The 25,835-nt window shown below is 42.8% G+C and overlaps 1 protein-coding gene across 13 annotated transcripts in view; it reads left to right on the plus strand.

Annotated features, from left to right (window-relative positions):
• The window catches only part of LOC123756416 (dentin sialophosphoprotein), a 170,538-nt gene that overhangs the window by 89,733 nt on the left and 54,970 nt on the right, over positions 1-25,835 (plus strand). For 12 of the 13 annotated variants that reach the window (XM_069331165.1, XM_045739555.2, XM_069331160.1 and 9 more), the window contains 2 exons: positions 21,975-22,417; positions 24,585-24,656. In XM_069331165.1, coding sequence (XP_069187266.1) covers positions 21,975-22,417; positions 24,585-24,656 — 515 coding nt within the window. The remainder of the gene's footprint in view (positions 1-21,974; positions 22,418-24,584; positions 24,657-25,835) is intronic. The other variant, XM_069331168.1, reaches the window with a different exon arrangement.

The following is a 25,835-nucleotide window of genomic DNA, read 5'->3' on the forward strand; positions in this document are numbered from 1 at the left end:
TGTGCTAATTTTCCATTGCTTCTCAAAGTTGTAAATGAATTCAGTTGCTTCCTTTTGTCTTGTCGGCTAGTAGCGGCTTTGATTGTCCTGGTTGGTATATTATTTGGGTGACATCGTCAGCGTATGTGATGTATTCTTCATATTGGGGTTGGGGTAGGTCAGCTGTATATATGTTGAATAGAGTGGGGGAGAGGCAGCTTCCTTGTGGTACTCCACTTTTCAGTTCTATTATGTCACCCAAGTAGCTGCCGATATTGAGCCTAGCAGTTCTGTTGTCTATAAAGCTGCAGAGAGTAGCAGTAAATCTGTGTGTGAGTCCTAGCTCAGATATCTTATATTTTAGGCCTGTGTGCCACACTTTGTCGAAGGCTTTCGAAACGTCTTTAAGCACTATATTACACTGATCTTTTTTCGACACTGCGTTGGCTATATGCTGGTAGATCAGGGCTATAGCTGTATGGGCCCCTCTGCGGTGTCTAAACCCATGCTGCCTGGTGTTATACTTCTCTTCCACTTCCATGTACTTCACAAGACTCTGACTTAGTATTTTTTAACGCTCCCCCTCACCCCCCCCCCCCAAACACCAGGACCAGTGATGTGTTTGGGGGAGAGGACAGGAAATACCCTGGTGCACCACTCCCTTTGACTCCTATCCCTCCCTCTCCCTTATGCAGCCCTTCCACTGTTCCACCCCCAGGCCTCTCCCACCTCCCTCCCGCAGACACCCCACTAGTAGCAAACTACCCCCATCCCCCCACCCCCATCCTTTCTCCAGCAGGTGTGGAGCAGCTCAGTATATTGTGGTGAGCGGTGGAGGGAAGAGGTTGTCTCCCTCGCCCTCAGTTGCTGCCCTCCTCCCTCATGCGTGTTCCCCCGCACTAAAGCTCCCTCATCCTCCGCCTCACTGAGGCTCCGTGAGGACCCTCATATATATGAGGAGTGACCCCAGGAGAGGTGTGGGTGTGGTGCACCACTCATCAGGTGGCGGCGGGAGTGGTTCTTACCGGTGTGAAGCTTAAACTGTGTGCTGGAATGAATGACTAATTGAAGGATTGTTCAGAGTACCCGGATGGAGTAGTCGGCTTGTGAATGGAGGTAAGACAATGGCTCTGGCGTTGCCCTTAGTATACTGATAATCACAACTGTAAACAATAGATGCTGAGTGTTGGGTAATTCTTAAGAAACACTTGCTGAGTGTTTATGTATACGTAGTGTGTTGCATGTTTAGTATATGGTGTGTTGCTATACCAGGCTGGTATAACAGGACAGACGCCTGGAGACGGCCCTGGACCACATTCCACCGCCCAGCAGTGGCCTAAGGCTCATATATAAGGGTTGGTGTGTCTGTGTGTCGCCTCCACCCGCTCTCAACCTCACTATTCCTCTCTCATGAACCACAACAAATACCAATGTCCAGTACACCAGATGGTCCCAAATGTCACCAAGAACATCCTATCTCATTAGTATCTTTCGTGTGCTTCAGCTGGGTGTAGCCCAAACACTTTCGCCTTCACCCAAGCGTACACCACCCGCTGACACCAGGTCCAGGAGCTGGAGCCTAGTGGTTATTGGCTCTATATATTGTATAATTGACTTGAGAATGGTCCAGGACGGACCGAAACGTCGTCGTCCCTTCACCTTCTAGTGTGTGGTCTGGTCAACGTACTTCAGCCACGTTATTGTGACTCATCGCCTGCATATTGGCTCTAATACGATTAATTGGCACAAAACAGTAATAATAGGTACATTGCCATTATTCTAATGGAGATATTGCAAGAAATAGGTGGAGGCTGCTACACCACCATTGGTTGGCCTCCACTCTCACTCCAGACATCATCAACTCTCCCAAGGGGTCAACCTTCAATCTTTTTGATTGTTAAATGAATTAGTGTTTATTCGTGAATATAAATGGTATGTTTCATGTATAATTACTATTAAGGTAGAGGATAAGATTGCAATTATAAGATATACCGAGCAACAGGCAAATGATAACAATGTTTGACCTGCATCACAATCACTGTGTGAGTGTGTATACAGGTCAGGGAGCAGAAATCTGACTTCAACAGGATCTATATTCTGTCAACAGGATATACAGTGTTTGTTAACAGGATAACAGGATTTACACCATCAAGATTTACACTGCCAACAGGATTTACACTGCCTATATGATTTACATTGTCACCATGATTACGACTTTGTCATACCTTTGTGACAGTAACTGATGATTGGCCTTATAAGTTATTGCAAAGATAGATGACGCTAAACTATAATTGCAGCTTGAAATCACTCTGATCGTGTGCCCTTGATGGGTTAATATGTTTTGGGCTGGATGAAATAAGTTTGGGGAAAAGGGATTGTTTCCAAAGGAGGGAGTGATTAGGTCGGGATGTCTACCATCAAGGGCACGCTTATAGACCTGGTATTGAGTGACTGGGTAATTACAACGAAACACCGTTCAAAAAAAGGAAAACAAAAATCAGATTTATTTTTGGTTAAATTCTGAGAACGGGCAGTTTCACCTCTAATTACAGCATATTTTGGTCCGGCCGCTTGCTGTATAGACTTAACCGGTTTGGGATCTTCTTTTGATAATTACTTGCTCAAGCAGCTATTATCTCCTAACCCACTTACATCTATATATATATATATATATATATATATATATATATATATATATATATATATATATATATATATATATTTTAGATATATACAAGAGTTGTTACATTCTTGTAGAGCCACTAGTACGCGTAGCGTTTCGGGCAGGTCCCTGGAATACGATCCCCGCCGCGAAGAATCGTTGTTACAACCAAGTACACATTTTACTGTTGAGTTAAACAGAGGCTACAGTTAAGGATTTGCGCCCAGTAAATCCTCCCCGGCCAGGATACGAACCCATGACAAAGCGCTCGCGGTACGCCAGGCGAGTGTCTTACCACTACACCACGGAGACTAGTACTATATATCGTATTTCCATAAGAATAAATCCACCAGGGCCGTGATGAGGGTTCGAAATCATGTCTGGGGATGATCCCAGACGCTGCCTTAGTCGACTAGGCTACGACATGGACAAGGATTCATTGGATACATCACGCTATTGTGATATCTGTGTGTATCGTATATCCATAACTCAGGAAGAACTATGGAAATCGTCAACAAGTAAACCCCAGGTAATATAAAGCAAGGCATTAAAGACAAACATTGAAGCATGTGCCAAATGGTTTCTGAAGCCATATGTAGGCATTGCTGATAAAAGGATTCAGGTCAACTGTTGTGGATTCTCTCTCATATAAGTCTCCCAAAACACAAATCTGAAGGCCTAGTTAACTATAATAGGTTAAGTAATAATTGTAATTAAGAAGCAATAAGATGCTTATCTTAACATACTAAGACGGTTAGGTAAGGTCGGTGTTTTCTATGAAGCTTTTCAAGGTAAACTAAAATATTCACAATACATTAGTATGTCGCATATGCACTTATTTAATAAGTCAATATTGACTGTACGAAAGTGCGAGAACGGGTTGTTAAACTTGCAGCAAATACTGGCAATATTAATAGTTTTAAGTCGTTAAATAGAATAAACAATGTATATTTCATCACATAACAAGTTACCATATTAACTTGTAAATCGAGAAACCTGCTAAACCTATTGTTTGTTAGTCAAGAACCAGGAGCCAGATTCACGAAAGCACTTACACAAGCACTTACGAACGTGTACATCTTTCCTCAAGCTATGACGGCTTTGATAACATTTATTAAACAATTTACAAGCATGAAAACTTCCCATTCAACTGTTGTTATTGTTATAAACAGCCTCATGGTGCTTCGGAGCTCATTAACTGTTTAATAATTGTAAACAAAGCCTCCAAAGATTGAGAAAAGATGTACAGGTTCGTAAGTGTTTGCGTAAGTGTTTTCGTGAATCTGGCACCTGGCTGTCCGCATGGACCCAGTAGTGGTAACGTGACTGAGCGAGACACCATCCACGGCATCACGCCGGAATGTGATGTGTGTGTGTGTGTGTGTGTGAGCAGTGACTACTGGCCGGAGTTATAACTGTGTTCGTACTGACGGTCTTGTGACGTGGAGTTTTATGGTAGCGCCGTCGGGCCGAGGTGTGGGGTGGACAGTAGCCTAGTGTTGGGGTGAGAGGGGGTAGTGGAGGCTGGTCAGGGGGGAGGGGTAGTGGAGGCTATCTTGAGGTTATCTTGAGATGATTTCGGGGCTTTAGTGTCCCCGCGGCCCGGTCCTCGACCAGGCTGGTCATTATATTTTACACTGAATTGCCAAAACCAGGATTTTACACAATTCCTCCCTGCACTCGAGCTATGTCAATAGGCTGTTCTACCTCTTCGCCCATTTGATACATCACGCTATTGTGATTTATGTCTAAGATATATTGTTTGTGATATCTTACTATATCACATATTGTCCAACACTTGTACCAAACAGTTATGTGCCAAAATTTTATGTCAAATTTGTATTTTATATATTTGAATTTTCTCGAAGATAAAGTTTTTTTTTAACACTTTAGGAAAGCAAATATTTGTAAAATATTTTTAGTATTAGTCATGTGTATTAGGGAAGTACTGTACCAGGGGCCACATTCACGAAGCAGTTACGCAAGCACTTACGAACCTGTTCATCTTTTCTCAATCTTTGGCGGCTTTGTTTACAATTATTAAACAGTTAATGAGCTCGGAAGCACCAGGTGGCTGTTTATAACAATAACAACAGTTGATTGACAAGTTTTCATGCCTGTAAACAGTTTAATAATTGTAAACAAAGCCGTCAAAGATTGAGAAAAGATGAACAGGTTCGTAAGTACTTGCGTAACTACTTCGTAACTTCCCAATCAACTGTTGTTATTGTTATAAACAGCCTCGTGGTGCTTCGGAGCTCATTAACTGTTTAATAATTGTAAACAAAGCCATCAAAGATTGAGAAAAGATTTACACGTTCGTAAGTACTTGCGTAACTGCTTCGTGAATCTTGCCCCAGAACCCCCAATATTGATTGATTGATTGATGAAGATTAAGCCACCGAAAAGGTGGCACGGGCATGAATAGCCCGTAAGTGGTGGCCCTTTTGAGCCATTACCAGTATCATTAACTGATACTGGAGATCTGTGGAGGTGCGACTGCACCCTGCGTGACGGGAGATGTCTCCCGTGCCCAATATTGTTGTTGTTTAAGATTCAGCTACTGAGAACAAAAAGTTCTAAGTAGCACGGGCTATGGTGAGCCCGTAACCCAATATTGTGCGCCAGTCTTCTAATGTAGTGTTGTTTCTATCCGCCAGGTGAGTTGAAGGCGCCCCAGCCCACGTGTCCTGGTGGTAGTGATACAGGTACTCATCACGTCACTCTGGGAGAGTTTGTATCGCGCTTCATTTGTCTTGTTTGTTATATTTACAATACTTTGTTTATGTGTGTGTTTGTTTACTGTTTGTGCCTACAGGATCGAGCCTTTAGCTCTTGGGCCACGCCTTTCTAACCGTCTGTTGGCTAATGGACTGACTTCAGAGCTGTTTTTCCGCTGTTGTGTGTGTGTGTGTGTGTGTACTCACCTATTTGTGCTAGCGGGGATTGAGCTTTGGCTGTTTGGTCCCGCCTCTAAGCTGTCATCAAGGCATAAAAGGTTCCTGCATACCTTTCTATACAACCAGCTTGTTTCCTTTCGTGCAGTAGACATGTACAATGTGTATTTCTTGTATCAGTTCGCGTATTTCGTTTTTCTGTATAAGAACTGTGAAAATATTTCCGGTACTGTAAAGATATGAGTCACGATGAGTATTGCTAAATGGCTTCTTTGTTGAGTAGTGTGAGTGGCTTTGTTCTCTCTCTCTCTCTCTCTCTCTCTCTCTCTCTCTCTCTCTCTCTCTCTCTCTCTCTCTCTCTCTCTCTCTCTCTCTCTCTCTCTCTCTCTCTCTCTCTCTCTGAGACACACACCAGTACAGAGGTGCGTGACCGCCTCCCCTGGCGCCCTTGTAAGATACGAGGCATGACTCACCTTCACCTCAAGCACGTCGTCTGCAGGGGAGTCCACAGGTGTGTCTGTGTCTGTCTGGGTCTGTGTCTCTCTGTGTGCACACCCAGTAATGTGTTCACCGCGTCGACCGCTAACTCTTGAGTCCCGCCTTGCCATCTGTCGGTTGTCTAATCTCTAGTGAATTGTCTACGGATAAAATAGACGTTTCGTATCCTGCATTGTAGACAGTTTCTGAATTGATTCTTGCTGAATGATTTCAGAGAGATTCTTCTCTCTCTCTCTCTCTCTCTCTCTCTCTCTCTCTCTCTCTCTCTCTCTCTCTCTCTCTGTCTCTCTCTCTCTCTCTCTCTCTTTCTCTCTCTCTCTCTCTCTCTCTCTCTCTCTCTGTCTCTCTCTCTCTCTCTCTCTCTTTCTCTCTCTCTCTCTCTCTCTCTCTCTCTCTCTCTCTCTCTCTCTCTCTCTCTTTCTCTTTCTCTTTCTCTTTCTGTGGTCCATTCCATTTGCTCACCGTTATGTTAAAAATTATGCCAGTAAGCATAATTTTCACGCAAGTACTTACGAACGTGTACATCTTTCCTCAATCTTTGACGGCTTTGTTTACATTTATTAAATAGTTTACGAGCATGAAACCTTGCCAATCAACTGTTGTTATTGTTATAAACAGCCTCCTGGTGCTTCCGAGCTCATTAACTGTTTAATAATTGTAAACAAAGCCGCCAAAGATTGAGAAAAGATGTACATGTTCGTAAGTGCTTGCGTAACTGCTTTCGTGAATCTGGCCTCTGTTTTAAAACAAGTGTTGATGTACTTCAGATGACCTAAGGTTCGAATCGTTCACAGGACGAATTGACAAAGCTCGTTTTCTGTTGTTTACAATCGTATATACGGTTAGGTTAGTCCAGGCGGTGTACACTACGAGGTGAAAATAACAGGATTCAGCCAACCTTGCTCCACTAAACCAACTAAATCTAACATAAATAAATCAATTTATTCTCATCTTGGCTCTAAGTTTACCGTAACTAAACATAATGAAGCTTTGTCTAGCTAAACGTAATCTAACTTAGAGTTACAGAATGTTCTTAAACTGCCATAATGCTGTTAGTGTGTTAGACTATATGAGAGTCGTATTATTGTCAGAATGGTGTTGCTGTGTGTTAAAATGGTGTTATAGGTGTTAGAATGGTGTTAAGGATATATGAGACTGGTGTTAGAGCGTTAGACTGGTGTTAGAGCGGTGTTATAGTGTGTTATGGTGGTGTGTTGTAATGTGTTGCCAGATTGTGATCATCACTTTCACTTCATCTGGCATGTCGCATTGCCACATGATGATCCCGATATTCTGCCGTGTCGTTACAATGTTACCGGCCTCTGTACTTGCCTAGTTGTGCGTACCTGATTTGAACTTTAGGTCTGTACTCATCTAGTTGTGTTTGCTGGGGTTAAGCTCTGGCTCTTTGGTCCCGCCTCTCAACTGTCAATCAACTGGTGTACAGGTTCCTGAGCCTACTGGGCTCTATCATATCTATATTTGAAACTGTGTATGGAGTCAGCCTCCACCTCATCACTGCCTAATGCATTCCATCTGTTAACTACTCTGACACTGAAAAAGTTCCTTCTAACGTCTCTGTGGCTCATGTGGGTACTCAGTTTCCACCTGTGTCCCCTTGTTCGTGTACCACCAGTGTTGAATAGTTTATCTACCCTGGTTAGCATTGTAAATGTCTGGCCACGTCTGTGGTAGAAAATAATAATAATAATAAAAATCAATTGTTACTAACAACTAATTTTTCACACACACACACACACACACACACACACACACACACACAGGAAGCAGCCCGTAACAGCTGCCTAGCTCCCAGGTACCTATTTACTGCTAGGTAACAGGGGCATCAGGGTGAAAAAAACTCTGCCCATTTTTGTTTCGCGCCGGGAATCGAACCCGGGCCACAGGATTACGTGTCCAGCGTGCTATCCACACAGCCACCGGCCCCCACCGGTGTGTGTGTGTGTGTGTTCGGTCTCCTGCAATACTTTACCAAGTAGTTTCAAATACCCTGTAGTTTATAAAAGTAAGGTGATTCTGAACTATCTAAACAAGACGCTCATTATTTTATTGCTAGGCTCTGAAGACGGGAGAAGTGTGTTGAGATGCGAATGTTAGAGATGTGAGTGTAGGACGTAGTTCTCGTAGTACTGTGCCTCCAGGTATGTGCAGAGTACCTTGCATAGTACCTACAAATCCACTTTTTATCTTAATAACCTTGAGCTCGGTAGCATTGGTCTGGTATCCCTTCAGTATCCTCTCCGGCCAGTGTTATGTGAAGCATGGTATAATATATATATGTAATATATATATTGAAGTCCCTAGCATGGTTGATATACATATTGTGGTCAATATCATCATTAATGTTGAGCACAAGATTATCACCACAACACCAATTCCTTGTGTAACGATTCCTTGTGTAAGGAATCGTTCAGGACCTTGTATGCCACTTATGTCAGACCAATCCTTAAGAATGCAGTTCCAGCGTGGAGGCCATATACCTAGTTAAACGCAAGGCAAAGTTAGAGAAGATTCAGAGGTACGCCACCAGACTAGTCCCGGAACTGAGAGGTATGAGCTACGAGGAAAGGCTACGGGAGCTGAACCTCACGTCCCTGGAAGACAGAAGAGTAAGGGGAGCCATGATAACCACCTACAAAATTCTCAGGGGAATTAACAGGGTGGACAAAGACAAACTATTCAGCACGGGTGGGACACGAACAAGGGGACACAGGTGGAAACTTAGTACCCAGATGAGCCACAGAGACATTAGAAAGAATTTGTTCAGTGTCAGAGTAGTTAAATGGAATGCATTAAGCAGTGATGTGGTGGAGGCTGACGAAATACACAGTTTCGAATGTAGACTTGATAGACCTCAATAGGCTCCAGAATCTGTACATCAGTTGATTGACAGTCAAGAGGCAGACCAAAGAGCCAAAGCTCAACCCCCGCAAGCACAGTTAGGTGAGTACCAAAACTTAGCACCACCACCCCTAGCACTGGTTCGGTGTGGGGTTTAAAACCAATCAACCGCGGAAGGTTATAAAGGCCGCTTGCCTTAATTACGTACGGACCAGCCAGCAAGTATACTTTTTTGTAAACTGAGTGTACAATATATACACCAGGAAGCAGAGTACACCTCTCAATGTGTATGTATATATATAGGAAGAAGCAGGGTACACCCGCCGCTGTGTATTGATGATTGATAAAGTTTAAGTATGTTTATTGAGACCAGAAAGAAATACATCTCAAAGGAATAGAGTAGCTTAGGCTACTGCTACCTCCCTGATAAAGACTAAGCCCCCACAAGAGGTGGCACGGGCATGAATAGCCCGTAATGATGTATATGGATCTCTTGCCATCATTATCTGGCAGGAACGTTATTTAGTCAATAGCCGGGTCCCACCTGGCTTGCCGCCGGCAGGTGTCAGGCTTGGCCTGATGCCTCGTGTCCTCTCCCTCCTCCAAACATTACTATTTATCTCAAAATGTATTTATAGTATCTTGCAGTGCCCAGGAAGCTCGCTATAATGTGAAAATGTGTTGGGGCAAATGTTTAAGGTTGTGTTTTGGGGGTAATAAATATTATTTGGGTGTTGTGGCAACTGACAACAAGGTGGCTGGCTGGGGCCGCTGGTGTCTGTGGCTGACTCAGTGTCCCATGGACTGTCACGGTGTGAGGGTGTGGCGCTCTCTCAGTGTATGCGCCCTCTATTATTTGTATTTTGCGCATAGATAAACGGTGTTTTAATGCATTATGGTGCTTAGTGAGCCGCAGTAGTGTTCTGTTTAAAACATTGTTAAGTGTTATAATGAACCGATATCGTAAATTACGCTTTAGTACAGTACAATACTGTATTTTGCGTTGAGCCATAACGATTTAGTTATCGTGGTAATTAAGATAACCGAGATGGCTGTATCGTGTAGCTCGCCTCGGTGTTGTCTAATACTTCTAAAGCAATGAAGAACAATCCACAGCTATTGTGGAACTACTGCTGGTAATATCTGCCGCGACCATTGACGAAGTCAATCTATTATTTTCGCTGTATTGTGTTATTTTGAAGAATATTTATCGTTAAAAATTACTATATATTAGCGGAAGTTCGTTGGATGACGTGTACATGGAGGCATGTTTATCAAGGCCACGTGAGCTCGGGGGAATTAGGTAGACGAATACACGCTTGTATAGAACTTAATGTGGGTGGCAGTCATTAGTAGTACATTAGGATTACCATTATATTATATTTTAGCAGCAAGAGCAGGCTATAGTAGTGTTGGAGGGAGGGAATTATCAAGGAAGAGCATCAAGCCATTACAACTATATAGCAATGGGAAGGGGTCAGGATAAGGATTTGGGATGGGACGGGGGGGAAGGAATGGTGCCCAACTACTTAAACGGTCGGGGATTGAACGCAGACCTGCATGAAGCAGCAGACGGTAACAAGGGTGTTGGTAGCAAGAGAAGCAGGTAGTGACGGGATGCTTCAATATCCCGAGGGAGGGAGGGGAAGGTATGCACCGTGGACCACATTTCCGCCACCATTCTCTCGGTTAGGCCACATTTTTCTAGTTTAATGTTCACTGTAATGTTTGTACTTCTTAGGCGTTCAATAACGTGCTCGAACGCAATTCCTCCAACGGTCTATAGAGCAAGACTCGCACCATGGAAGGTTTCTTTGTAATTATGCTCTTTTATAGAACAAGCAGAAGCATGTTAATGGTTGGTTAATAGGTACATACATATTATATACTGTAATTCCACCTACACCCCCCCCCCAACATAGATATAGGTAACATTGGAACAGTAGGATTAATAACCTTTCAATCATAATTGTTCACGGAAATGATGTAAAACTACTTAAGAGATTGGTTCTGTTACATTACAGCCTAGCATATTGTCCCTAAAGAACGCAAGGTCATTGCACACCCACTGTCAGACTCTCCTCCTACCAGACCTCATAATGTCTTATCTTCCAAAAGACTCAACTCTTCCTCAAGATGAAAACCCTCAACTCAACTCCCTCCATATTTTTTTTGTTTGCCCTTTTTACATAAATCATAACACCCTTCGCATCTCATCCTTTCTCAGACTTTCATCCACACACCTCCAGTCTACTAATCCCTCCCTCCCCCTGTTTCAAGCCCTGCAGTGCACCCCCTTCCCTACACCCCGTTCCCTGTAGTTCAAATATGTTTATTGAGACAAGAAAAAAATACTTCCCAACGGGATAGAGTAGCTTAGGCTATTTCTACCTCCCACAGTAGTGCTCCCCTTCCCCTACCACCAGGGACCTGTAATGCCCCCCCCCCCTTCCCATTCTAGACCTTAAATCACGCATCCGCTAAAACTATTGTTGCTCTGAAAAAAGCGTCCTTGAAGCTTCATGACTATACGCGCGTACTTGTATGTTTGTAAAGTAGAGTACGCGCCCTCGTTAATTGTCAAGCCTTTAGTTTAATATTTGTCTATCATTGTACAATCATTCCTCCCTGTCTGGTACGTGTATAGTCATATTAGACTCATTCCGCATTCACCTTGTCAATTATCCTGTCACGAGGCTCCAAATGTCATCACCTGTGCAATACTTCACCTTCCTAAACGAATTGTTGGCTTGGACACCTTAATTAGCAAAAATAAGTGCGTAAAGATTCTTGGGTTATTGTTCAGTCTCTGGTTTCATCGTATCATTGCACCTCGTAATTGTATATACAAAATAGAATGTGATCTATGCATTATGAATAGAACCCTTACACCACCGACAACTGTATAACGACGGGGTTCGTGATAAAGTGAATTTTGTTGATCTTCAGTAGTGTTGTGGAGGGATGGGTGTAGCCTCGCCTATGATCCAGTTGGTTAGACAGAGTTCCATCACACCGCCTCGTATGCTAGCTCCTACCCTTGCCATATGCTATAATCATGCCTTCTTCAGCGCCCAATAACGTTGTCTACCTAGTCTTCAACTTCCAAATACTTCCTCGCCCTTGTAGTTAATTGTCATCGGATGTAGCTCACGCGTTAATTGTAGTAGTAGTATAGATAGAAGTGGTGGTTACTGTAGTTGAATCGTTAACTTTTAAACACGATGGTCATACAGGAAATTTTACCTGTTGCTTTTATACCAGTTGCTGGGAAAGGAATGTAAGAGGTCGTACTGCGTGTGTTTCCTGGCCAGGCTGCGGAAGCTCAGGAATGCTGGAGGAGCGTGAAAGTGTCGTGACTATAAAAAAGACTTCCTTAGGTTATGGGGAGGGGGGGGGGGGTGTTATGCGCAGTTTGTCTCGTGTTGTCATTAAAACTTTCTCCCCCTCACGCTACATAGACTTCAGCCTTTGCTCTCTTTCCTGTTCCTGCCCTTTCCCCCCCATTTCCCCGACCCAGTCTTTGCTCTCACCTCTTTCTCACAAGCTTTATTCCCCCTTCCCTTCCCCTAGGCTCTGATCTCCCCCTTCCACCCAGCAGTGTGGGCTAGGATGCCTAGGAGATTATATACTCCGACGACCTGTGTGTCGTGTGGAGTTCCTTTGCTTCAGGCAGCAAAGATATCTAAAGGATATCTAACCGGGGAACTTTTGCTTCCCTGTTAGGAAGAGTTGAGGTAACCTAACCCAAAGATTTTATGAATATTTGTCAAAACCATTTAACTATGAATTGCAATTTCATTTGTCACACCAACCCAGCAGATGGTGTGACGAGGAGGGTAAATTTGAGACCCAGGAGATGGCATTGGGATGTAAATTGGGTCCAGCATGTATTTGGTAGGGGTGTCAACATCTATAGGGGTGTGGTTGTTCGGGGGAAGGACCGGGCAAAGACGATTGTTTGAAGAATGAATGAGTCATTATGGAGGCGATCAAGACACGCCTTACACTTGCTACTTCAATTGTCTTCCTCCAGTTGCATCAGTTCCGTTAAACATAATGGTTTACCTTGTTGACTATTCAACTGTTGTTGAAAAGATATCTATATGAAACTGTTTCATATAGAGCAACGGTTATATGATTGACAGTGGAAGCTAACGTACGCATGGCTCAAAGTTAATCATAAACTGTGCTCACCTAGTTGTACTTGCGGGGGTTGAGGTTTGGCTCTTTGGTCCCGCCTCTCGACTGTCAATCAACTGGTATACAGATTCCTGAGCCTACTGGGCTCTATCATATCTACATTTAAAGCTGTGTATAGTCAGCCTCCACCACATCACTTCCTAATGCATTCCATTTATTAACTACTCGTGACTCTGAAAAAAAATTCTAATGCCTCTGTGGCTCATTTGGGTACTCGGTTTCCACCTGTGCTAGTGAAGTTGAAGGGACGTAGTGGGACTAGGAAGTAACAGTTGGTACTCGGTTTCCACCTGTGTTAGTGAAGTTGAAGGGACGTAGTGAGACTAGGAAGTAACAGTTGGTACTCGGTTTCCACCTGTGTTAGTGAAGTTGAAGGGACGTAGTGAGACTAGGAAGTAACAGTTGGGAAGTGCTGGTTGTGCCCTTGAGGTTTTGTAGCCTTTCCGCCAGTTTCTGCCACAAACACATAGTCTAGCTAAACTTTCCCCCGGCCCCCGCAGGCTATACGCTCCTGGGTAACCTTGGGGCTACTCTGGATGATCAACATTGATGACTTTTGATTTAGATGAAAGTCAATGTGTAAGGTGACATTGTGTTTTAATTTTAACTTAAAATAGTTTGTAAATTGTTTATTTTAGAGCAGCAGTGATGAACTTCCAGTTTGAAAAATACAAAAGCGTGTTGCTTTTTTAGGTTCCCATAATTCGTTTTCTTAGTTCCTAATGTAAACAAACACATCTATACGAGAAATATTGGTCTCTTTTACTTATATTCTTAACGTGTGGTTATTAGATTATAAACTTGACAAATTTTAATTTAGTGACATGACGAATTGGCCAGAAAAGTTGATTTTAATACAGAAAACATTGTATTAAGTGTGATTTGTGGATTTTAAAGTGAATAACGCGAGTGGAAATTTAACCATCTGGGCGCAGGTGGCAATGAGACTGCTTACAGAGGAGAAAATTACTCTATGGTTTCCGTTCCTCCTCAGGGAAGATAATAAACTTCCTTCTACCTCCCTTGAAACTCCCTTCTACCGCCCTTGAAACTCCATTGAAACTGGTCGCAGACCAAACATCTCAGACCCACCCGACGGAAGAGCAGCTCACTACCTCTTGAGGAAACCAAGGAGCTGAACGCTGTCACCTGAGAGATCTCGGCACAGGATGCGTCATGACAAACTACCCACGGAGACTCTGGCAGGAGACAGCAGCAGCAGCGGCAAGAGTACACCTTTCTGGAGGATCACGAAGTTCTCCTTAACACCAGTCAAGTACAGGGTCAAGAAGCTGGCAGCACTAGGTCGGTACTATGTCAAATGTGAAAGAGGTGTGCGAGAGGGAGGCAGAGGGCAAGTGGGTGAGAGGGTATAGGATAGAGTTGTCAACATTAAGGTAGGTGATTAGTCAAAGCCTTTTAAGAGGTCTAATGTTGAAGGTAAAGCTAGTAATCTTTCTGTATTATCCCTTGCCCAGTAGCAGGTTTAAAACCCCTTTATCAGGCAATTATAAACCTCTCAGCCGCAACTAAATTCAGACCCTCCTGCCTCTCCACCAAACACAAATAAGAATAAAGCGGGAGGAAGCTTTATAAAGCCTATTTTGTACACAAGAACTGTCCTAGTGAACAATCCAGGGACCCCATGTATATTAGGCTATGTTACCCTGAAACTTGTGCCATAACTTTAGCCGAAGATACTGCCCTTTTTTCGAAACCAGCATACTTCATTCCTTTCTTAATATAAACTTATCTAGTTTATATCCATTGTTTCGTGTTTTATTCTGAGTTTTATATATTTATCACCCTATTAATTTCCCCCTTTGTTATAGCCATTAGTATATTTGTCATGCATGTCCTTACTCTTCACCATTCTAGAGAATGTAAATTAAGCTATTTTGACTTAATACTTTAGGTTATACATCTTTATCATTTTATACGATGATTATGTGCCTTAACATGCCTACTAATCAATACGCAAGTCTTCCCAATAAAAGTTGATATTGTTAGCGTTAATTAGGTGAGATCTAGTAAGCCTACCTTAATTGTCTACGGCGATATCTAACGCTCTTCTGTATAGAATATAATCTAGGACCATACAGAGCTGTATTATACAACACGATACAGCATTGCGGGGGTGGAAGAAGGGTGTTGTGTAGTACTGAAACTGTACAAGACAATATACGATAGTAAACTCCTCCCAAAATAGTAAATCTTGCATTTTACTAAAAACTCATTTGGATTGCTTTTCAAGTAGGTCCAAGTTCAATGTATTTACTAGCAATGTAATTATTATATAGGGTCTATCAAGTTGTAAATGGGGTATTATTATAGAAGAAAATATCTTCCCACTAGAAAATATAATTTGAGCCTGGGAAGTCTACTTCTTTAAATATTTGATGAGACATGTTCAGTGCGGCGAGGGAGTCTTGAGGGGGTAATGGGGGAGAGAGAGAGGGAGGGGTGTCTACGAGCGAGGGTGTGGGTGGCGGTCTTAGAGAGGGGTGAGGAAGTAGGGGAATGTTGGAGAAGGGGGTAGCGGCACGAATTAGCATGGGAGAAAAACTGGGTGGTGTTGTAACACAGGGACATGCTATGTAAGGCAAGGAAATTACACGTCAAAAGTTCAATAACATCTTCAGTTCCCTGCGGTGTAAGCGCTAAACCACAATTGTTCAGGAATGTAGACGTTCCTCACGACCACGTGAGCAAGGCGCCTTGCTACATTTTGGCCACTTCATCTCGCTACATTTCGGCCACTTCATCTCGCTACATTTCGGCCACTTCATCTCGCTACTTTTCAGCCACTTCATCTCGCTACTTTTCAGCCACTTCATCTCGCTACTTTTCAGCCACTTCATCTCGCTACTTTTTAGCCACTTCATCTCGCTACTTTTCAGCCACTTCATCTCGCTACTTTTCGGCCACTTCATCTCGCTACTTTTCGGCCACTTCATCTCGCTACTTTTCGGCCACTTCATCTCGCTACTTTTCGGCCACTTCATCTCGCTACTTTTCGGCCACTTCATCTCGCTACTTTTCGGCCACTTCATCTCGCTACTTTTCGGCCACTTCATCTCGCTACTTTTCGGCCGCTTCATCTCGCTACTTTTCGGCCGCTTCATCTCGCTACTTTTCGGCCGCTTCATCTCGCTACTTTTCGGCCGCTTCATCTCGCTACTTTTCGGCCGCTTCATCTCGCTACTTTTCGGCCGCTTCATCTCGCTACTTTTCGGCCGCTTCATCTCGCTACTTTTCGGCCGCTTCATCTCGCTACTTTTCGGCCGCTTCATCTCGCTACTTTTCGGCCGCTTCATCTCGCTACTTTTCGGCCGCTTCATCTCGCTACTTTTCGGCCGCTTCATCTCGCTACTTTTCGGCCGCTTCATCTCGCTACTTTTCGGCCGCTTCATCTCGCTACTTTTCGGCCGCTTCATCTCGCTACTTTTCGGCCGCTTCATCTCGCTACTTTTCGGCCGCTTCATCTCGCTACTTTTCGGCCGCTTCATCTCGCTACTTTTCGGCCGCTTCATCTCGCTACTTTTCGGCCGCTTCATCTCGCTACTTTTCGGCCGCTTCATCTCGCTACTTTTCGGCCGCTTCATCTCGCTACTTTTCGGCCGCTTCATCTCGCTACTTTTCGGCCGCTTCATCTCGCTACTTTTCAGCCGCTTCATCTCGCTACTTTTCAGCCGCTTCATCTCGCTACTTTTCAGCCGCTTCATCTCGCTACTTTTCAGCCGCTTCATCTCGCTACTTTTCAGCCACTTCATCTCGCTACATTTTGTACACATCATCTAACCGTTTAAAGTTTAGACAGGTACTTATAAATACAATTAACAAATATTAATATCTTTTTCATAGAATAAGTTTAAGCAAAGACAACAAATTTCCACATAAAATTGCATAGACTTGAGTCCAAGCCATAGGAAAGACTAGAGGGCAATGTTTCTTGGAAAACATAGGGAGGTTATCCATTCCTGTAATGGGTTGTGGAAAGGAACTAAATAGGGGGATGAGGGATGCGTTCAGTTCTTGGATTGGAAAGAAATAGAGCACAATAATTGTGGAAGGAATGTTTAGTGTATTGTGTAGCCATACTTAGTTACATAATGCTCTTTACAGCAGAAACCATAAAAGTTTATTCAGAAGAGGGAAAGAGAAGCACATTTGTGGGACAAGCTTAGTGATTCAAACTTGTATGTGAGGTCAGGTGAACTGCTTACTTTAAAAGTTCGCGAGAAAGTTGTCTCCTGAATTGCATCAATAATTTAGTGGAGGAACTACTCTAGGTATGAGCAATTTTCAAGAGGAAGGCGAATAAGACTTTGGTAAAGCAGATTAGGTGTAAGCTCAGATAATACACTACCTTGGCAAACAGGAAGACACATGATCTGAGTCATACTTATTGATGTTCAGTATTTGATAAACTTTTGGAACCTGTTTATTCAAGATCAAATGAAGCGTAGGATTTACCAGAGGAGAAATAAGAGGGGTCAAAAAACGAGAAAAAACTTCGGAAACGAGTCACCGAAGTTGATAAGAAAAATGCGTGCAGAAATGATGCCAATAACATTAGACAAGAAACCTAAATTACTTTCACTATCACACCAAACCTACAATACGGCCAGGGAGTGTCCAGCCACACACTGCCCATCGCCCTCTTGATACTTTCTCTTTAAGTTCAATATTCTGAAGCCCTGGCTACGTGTGAGGATTGTATTGATGAGCGCCATAGTTACCTAGCTGCTGGCCATGTAAGAATAGTGGTTGTTTAAGATTCAGCTACTGGGAACAAAAAGTTCAAAGTAGCACGGGCTATGGTGAGCCCGTTGTGAACTTACCTGGCACAGGAGCGGGGCTGTAACTTTTTTTAAGAATGGTAAAACTGTGGCCTCCTGCTAGTTTTTATGAGGTATTGCCATGTTTGGGAGGATGGGTGGGCTGGCGGCAGGTGGCAGCTAGGCTGTCTATTACGACAACATCTCCCAAGCGCTCTGTAGCCTATCAAAACAATGGCGTCGTTATATTCTCATGAAATCTGTAGTTAACACTGTCTTGCAAAAGTTTTTTTATTATTATTTTCTACCACAGACGTGACCAGACATTTACAATGCTAACCAGCATATATATGTACATTTTCTTTTGTCCTCCATGGACAGGGTGAGAGATTTGTCAAACATATAGTTCAGGGATTTATTGAACAATCAACCACAGGAGGTGATTGTAGTGCTTTTAAAATGCTAGGCTGTGTGTGTGTGTGTGTGTGTGTGTGTGTGTGTGTGTGTGTGTGTGTGTGTGTGTGTGTGTGTGTGTGTGTGTGTGTGTGTGTGTGTGTACGAAAACTTGTTTGGCAACAAGTTTAACGTTACTATGTTATCAAATATCTCTTAAAAGGTAACAAAAGCATTAAGCACGATATTATTACATTGAAGCATCAGACTTGTGTAATAAAATATACATTATTACATGTAGTAGTAATGTAATATACATTATACAATTGCCGTATTTAAGTTAAGGAGAGTATGATATTAAGGGGCACTTTGGATTTGGATATTTGTAGTAGTAATTTTGTTATAATCTATTGTTATTTGCATTGTCTTAACAGGAGAATAGGTCGAGACAGAATATTAAAATATTCATATCGAGGCCAGGGAATAACAGTTATAACATATAACTACCTATAATAATACCTATACCGCAGGGAATAACTACCTGCGATAGTTTTTTTTTTTTAACTATATGAATTGAAATTGAAATAAGTTTATTGAGGTAAAATACACACAAAGGGATGAGGTAGCTCAAGCTATTCTCACCCCGTTCAGTACATCGTGTTAATACATACATAGACACACATCACGAGCAATAAACGTATTACCAAACATTCTGAGAGATAAACATATACATTTTGTTCCTTGGGAGCGAGCATCCTTGATGGCTGGTCCATGAGGTTGTCCTGTCATCCCTCAGGTCCACACTACATCACACTCGCTGACATGATTCCAGAAACCTGCGAACTTCTCTCTTGAAACCTTCATCTTTTTATTCCATTAATATTTCTTAAACCTTTTGGTTGATAATGGCAGAGTCCTAGTACCTGGTTGATGGGGTTCTGGGAGTTGTTCTACTCACCAAGCCCGGCCCGAGGCCAGACTTGGCTTATGAGAGTTTGATCCACCAGGCTGTTGCTTGGAGCTGCCCGCAGGTCCACATACCCACCACAGCCCGGTTGGTCCGGCACTCCTTGGTCCTCTAATGTTTACACATTGCAGTGACTGTGCATATAGAGCTCATATTTTTGTTGCTTATTTTATACATCTTGCCATGTCATACATCTCCACAATGTTGCACATTTATTGTGCAGCATTGGAAGCTAAACATCCTGTGTATAAGCCAGGATGTCTTTCCTCTAGTACAGATGTTGCAATTAGTGCTTAAAGGTGATCTCAATAATAGGTACCAAACTTATCATAAACGAGCAGTAAATTGATTAATTCTGCGTATTTCTTAATACTGGAACCCCATCCCGGCAATGCTGTTCCTTTTTGCACGTCACATTTTCATTTAACATAAATGTTTAGTTACACAAAGATGGTAGTTATGCGAGTGAATTAACTAGAGAGCTCAGAAGATATCCAACAGGGAACGCCCCTGTAGCCTAGCCTAGCGCTACACGCGGCCCCGCCCACACTATCAAGCTATCTGGTTTAACTCCTGCATTTTTGATGCTACACCTTTTTGTTTTTTTCATTCCCCCTCAAAAAAGGTTTTCCCAGAAACTTTTGACGTTTACAGACGATGGAAAATGTTGACTGATTATGGTTGAAAATGTTTTGAAAGGAAAACCTTGTATGGGCACCGAAAAATGGGAGTCTGAAAATGTAATTGGTTCCCTAGACTTCCCTGAATGATCAACTCCAGTGTCCTGACCAAGCACATTATACATTCGTCATGTACATATAAATATACTCCATAAGACGGGTATGCATATAGAGTATTTGTATACGGTACAAATGTATTCAATTGCCGTTCATAATTCTGAATTAAATATTCCTGCTAAAAACAGTTCATACTGGCTTAGAATATTTTCTTTATAATTAACTTGCCTGTCTCCCTCATTCCCCTTCCACCTTCTCCATCTCTGTCAGTATCTCTCTCTCTCAACCAACATGCATCAGGAAGCTGTTGGCAAACTTGGTGTTAATGTCTCAAAATTTTATTTCCTGATGTGTGTAGACTTCAGATCCCAAATGGCAAATTACTCCCGTCACGAGTCTTATCAGTGACCATAAACACCTCAAATTGCTTCAATTACCAGCACTTGTCTAATTCGTATCTCTGGAGATAGTAATGCTGCTGGGAGTACAATTCTGAAGGGTGGAGCTTTTCTCTTGTTTTCTAATGTCATTAATTCTAGGTTTCCTTCCTCTTCCCCCCTCTTCCACTTGTTCGTTCCCTTCCCATTCTACTCTTCCTACCTCTCGTCCATCCCCATCTGCTCCTGTTCCTGCCCTACTAATCTCCCAGTCGTCCTCGCCTCTTCCGGCTTCTTCATCTCCCTCGCCCATTCTTTTACTTGCCAAGTTTCATAGCCTCTTTCCGTTCCCTTGTAGCAGCTGTTAATCTTCCCCCATCTCCTAAACCCTCACTCACCCATTCCTCACCCCCACCCTAAACCCACACTCACCCATCCCCCCAACCACACCCTCGACTCCACCAACCAAACCCACTTCCTCTCCCCCCCCCCCCACCCGCGTCCACTCCCCTGCTATACGTCATCTCACCCCATCCTCTGCCCTATTACCCAATATTTTAGTTATACTGTAGGCTATATGCGGCTGATTTTGGCTTCGTTTTCAGAGTTTATGTAGGATACAGTGCTGGGCTGAGCTTTGCTGAGCGCGTCCAATGAGCAGCAACATGCTTTACACGAGTATTAAGTGTTTTTCCTGCCCGAAACGCTTTGCGTAATAGTGACTTTAGGCATTGTATGCCTAAGTATGTAGTATGTATGTAGCTCTATCAATAAATCCATCAACGTTTTGTATCTATGTATGTACTTTACCTGAATAAATATTTGTATTTGAGTGACCAAGTCGTGGTATTGGGCCGCACCGTGACAAAACGGCAGCGTCTGCTGAACGAGTTAGTAACAAATGTTTTAGCATAGAATATGGACGAGAGTTAGACTTGTATTATCTTGGGTACCTGTAGAGACTGTGTTCAGGGAACCTCAGCAATAGTGAGGTGCTGCAGTCTATGAGGCGCACTTCCAGTGTGATTACCAGCATACCAAGCTACACACCTCAGGAGGTCTGGTAGCTGAACGGACAGCGCGCAGGACTCGTAATTCTGTGACCCTGGTTCGATTCCCGAACCAGGTAGAAACAAATGGGGAAAGTTTCTTTCACCCTGATGCCCCTGTTACCTAGCAGTAAATAGGTTCCTGGAAGTTAGACAACTGTTACGGAGCTGCTTCCTGTGGGGGGAACATTAGTTAGTAGTTACAGTTGATTGATAGTTGAGAGGCGGAACGAAAGTGTGCATACTGTTGTGGTTGGCTTTATATAGTGTCTAGAAGTTCGGTAGTGCACATTTAGACATGCTCAGTGGTTGACGAGTCCTTCTTAAAATCCTTGCGAGCCGGAGGTGACTGGGACGTTTGACTAATCTTCTACTTCCGGATTGACAGTCTTTCCCTTCCGTTGGTGGTCAGATGTTGCTACTTCTGAAGTTTCAAATCATTGTTAGCCATATACGAGTGGTTAAATTACACATGGTTAAATGTTCCCCGTTATGTTGTGTTTCGTCATATTTGTATTTTGTATAGAAACTTGGCGTTGTCTATAACGTGTTCTATCTTCTTTTTCCAGATACGGAGTGCAAAGCGGGCATAAGCGATAAGCCCAAGAGAGAGCCGGCCGTCATTGTCACCTCATCACCCATCAACTCCAGCGCCACCACTACTACCACAAACAGTAGCCACCACAACACCACAAACGGCAGCCACCACAACACTACCACAAACGGCAGCCACCACAACACCACAAACGGCAGCCACCACAACACCTCTACAAACGGTAGCCACCACAACACTACCAGCGGGGAAACCAAAGATGGGGTGGAGACGGAAGAGGTGAGCGCCACCTCAGAGGCTAAGAAGCCTTTGCCCATGGCCTTCACAGTGGAACTGGGTGGAGGAACAGGCGGAGGCGATCTCAGCACCACCAAGAAACTGGACATCACCGCCTCCATCAGCAAGTGGGCGCCTAAACACAGACGAAACCTGAGCTTAACCAAAGTCGACGAGCACAAGGTAAGTTACCTGAAAGGAGGGTAGAAATTACTACAAGCTACTCTGGTTTCGAGATATATTTTATAATGGGGATTTACCTGTGGTCAGCGTGCCTGATGAGCTGAGCCCTTATATGCTGTGGTGTTTATGGCATGTAATTGAGCACTCTTATGTGCAGATAACCATGCCAGCCTCAGCTTAGGTCAAATGAAGACACGCTCATCTGATCTTCACATGAACGTCTTCAAGTTAGTCATTACAAGTTTTGTAATTTTGTTAACGAATGTTGGAATGGTGAGTTATACCTGGGGTGGTGCTGCCATAAGAGGACAAACAGACGGGTAATATTCCATTTTTTTCTTTTAACATTTACCTGAGGACCACGATCATTAATGGCCTCGGCGAGGACAAAGCCGACGGGTTGTGATGGGTCCCCCCATCTCTCAGTACCGCGCACAGGGAGCCATAACCTAGTAAACCGTATTAAAAGCTTTCACATCGTATTTATATCTTATAAAGTCTGGTGAAGTGAGGTCCTTTGGTGGCTTCTAGCGCTCACAGTTTACCTGTGGTTTGGGGAGAGAAAAGAGGAGTAAGAGAAAGAGATTCTAAGGAAAGGTTTAGCTAAATTAAACATCCTATTCTGAAGGTGATCTTTGACCTGACCCAAGTGCCGACGAGCCTAGTTTGGAATGTCTGGAGTTGCCAGGTCAGAAGTCAACATGAGCAAGGGTGACGAGGGTGCAAGTTTACCAGACTGTGACTAACACAGTAAACCTTGATCTGAGCCGGAGAGAGAGATGGTTTATGGGTGGTGTGATCTTGCCCAGAGTGGTATATAGATGAAGGTATAACTCGGGTCAGTACGGGCTCACCATAGCCCGTGCTACATGGACACTTCGTTCTGAGTAGCTAAATCTTAAACTCGGGTCAGTTTAGTCAGGTGCAAGGCCGACCGACGGACAATTCATCCTGCATATTGAAAACTGTGCACCCGTAAACTTTTTGTTAGTGTTGCAATTTGTGTTAGTGTGGTTAGAGCAATAAGTGAGAGGTGGTGAAACATGCTGGACGTTGTTAGTATACAACCCGTTCTCGCAAATTTAATAAGTCAATATTGACTTATTAGTTGCGTGCATAGGTGACATACTAAACATAATAGTTTCCCTTGAAAAGCTTCATAGAAAACACCGACCTTACCTAACCTACTTAGTATGTTATAATAAGCATCTTATAGCTTCGTAATTACAATTGTTACTTAACCTATTATAGTTATAGGTTAGGTAATAATTGTAATTACGAAGCAATAAGATGCTTATCTTAACATACTATGTAGGTTAGGTAAGGTCGGTGTTTTCTATGAAGCTTTTCAAGGGAAACTATTATGTTAAGTATGTCACATATGCACATATTTAATAAGTCAATATTGACTTATTAAATTTGCGAGAACGGGTTGTAGTATATGAGGTCTAACCAGGATATAAAGTGCTCAAGTGACTCAACAGGTATTTATTTCTAGAACTTCGGTTTCAACCCTTTTAACCCTGTCGTAGCTCAGTCGATTAAGGCAGTGTCTGGGATGCTCTTGGACGCAGGTTCGAATCTTCGTCACGGCCCTTGTGGATTTGTTCATTTATTTCTGGTAATTAATTATTCTAGACTATTAAACTAGTTTGAATTTGAAGCTTTGTGTATATAATGTTTAATCTGTCGTAGCATTTTTTACAAAGATGCGAGAGTAGTGTAAGAGGGTGGTGAATGTTCGGTGTGGTAAGCGCCTGGGACTAAGGGGAGAGTATACATCTTAAAGATGCAGTGCTTCCGTACTTAACGCCTTGGTTACTAAATATCTTTTCGTTATATATAAGTCAAATACATTGCTGATATATTTAGAAACAGTTCTGATAGCCGGTAAAGTCAACTTCTAATTACGCATGTTGCACACAATTATGGCTTGGACTATGTATAACAACTCAACATGCCATTTGTAAATATCTAATCAGACTGGTGAAGCCTCCTTGGTGACGTCCAACTAGGGCAGGTTGCTTGGTGACATCCTTCCCAAAGCATCTACACATCTATTATGAACTAACATAGACAATCTACTAATGGTCAACTAACTAACTAACATTTCTTTTCCCACTTCCGCCGCCTCCTCCCCTCCCTGTCTGTCTGTCTGTCTATACAGGTGGTGGAGAATTTTTTTGACGAGAATGGGAACTCTCGCGCCAAACGTCGGAGCACCATCAGCCGTCTGGATGTGAGCAGCCTTTACTAACACTTGTGATTCACCCGCTTGTGTGGCAAATGTTGTGGTGGTGTGACTCGACTCTACAGTACCGTGTCGTGCTGTAGCGTGACCTGACTCTACAACAACCCGTTCTCGCAAATTTAATAAGCCAATATTGACTTATTAGTTGCGTGCATAGGTGACATACTAAACATAATAGTTTCCCTTGAAAAGCTTCATAGAAAACACCGACCGTACCTAACCTACTTAGTATGTTAAAATAAGCATCTTATTGCTTCGTAATTACAATTGTTACTTAACCTATTATAGGTATAGGTTAGGTAATAATTGTAATTACGAAGCAATAAGATGCTTATCTTAACATACTAAGAAGGTTAGGTAAGGTCGGTGTTTTCTATGAAGCTTTTCAAGGGAAACTATTATGTTAAGTATGTCACCTATGCACATATTTAATAAGTCAATATTGACTTATTAAATTTGCGAGAACGGGTTGCAACAACACATACAGCGTGTTGTAGTATAACAAGATAGCCGTTCCTCTTGAACATCTGAATACAAGCCTTTCCTGTAGCATTACTTACATATTGACTATATTAAAACAAACTGATATTGGTGGTCAGTGTGTGTGTGAGAGGCTCACATCACTGCAACTTAACCACTCAGCCTTGTGTGCTCTGTCTCGCTCATAAGGGTCACACTTTAATACACGAGAAACAGGTTAATGAGGTCCCCCTCAAACACAACACTTCAAACCTGAAAGGTATTGTTACTGTCAATGATCTAATGTAATGAGAGTTTCAAACATTCCCAAGCTGCGTGAGAATGATTTAATATTAAATTGTGACCCTGGTTAAATTCCAGCCCCTTCTCTCTATTTGTCACTCAGAATAAAAAATAATGTTTAGCCTATCCAGAAATCCACGGAATTCGCGTAATCTATTGAGGTTGATGCATAGAAAACGTTAATATCACGGGGGCTTTAATTTTGACTAATAGGTCGCATTTTTAACGGATCGGTCGATTCCTTAATGTGACATACTAGGAGAGAGGATGGGTTGCCAGCTTGGTCTGTCATTGGTGGTTTTTTTATTTTTTTTTCTTACTATGCACAATGTTGTTTTGTGATGTTCACGTCTACTTTAATAAGTTAACGGGCTGGCATAGTGTTCGTGGCAGGACGTGAAGCCT

The sequence above is a fragment of the Procambarus clarkii genome, chromosome 25 (genome assembly GCF_040958095.1).
Source record: "Procambarus clarkii isolate CNS0578487 chromosome 25, FALCON_Pclarkii_2.0, whole genome shotgun sequence".
Lineage (NCBI taxonomy): Eukaryota > Metazoa > Arthropoda > Malacostraca > Decapoda > Cambaridae > Procambarus > Procambarus clarkii.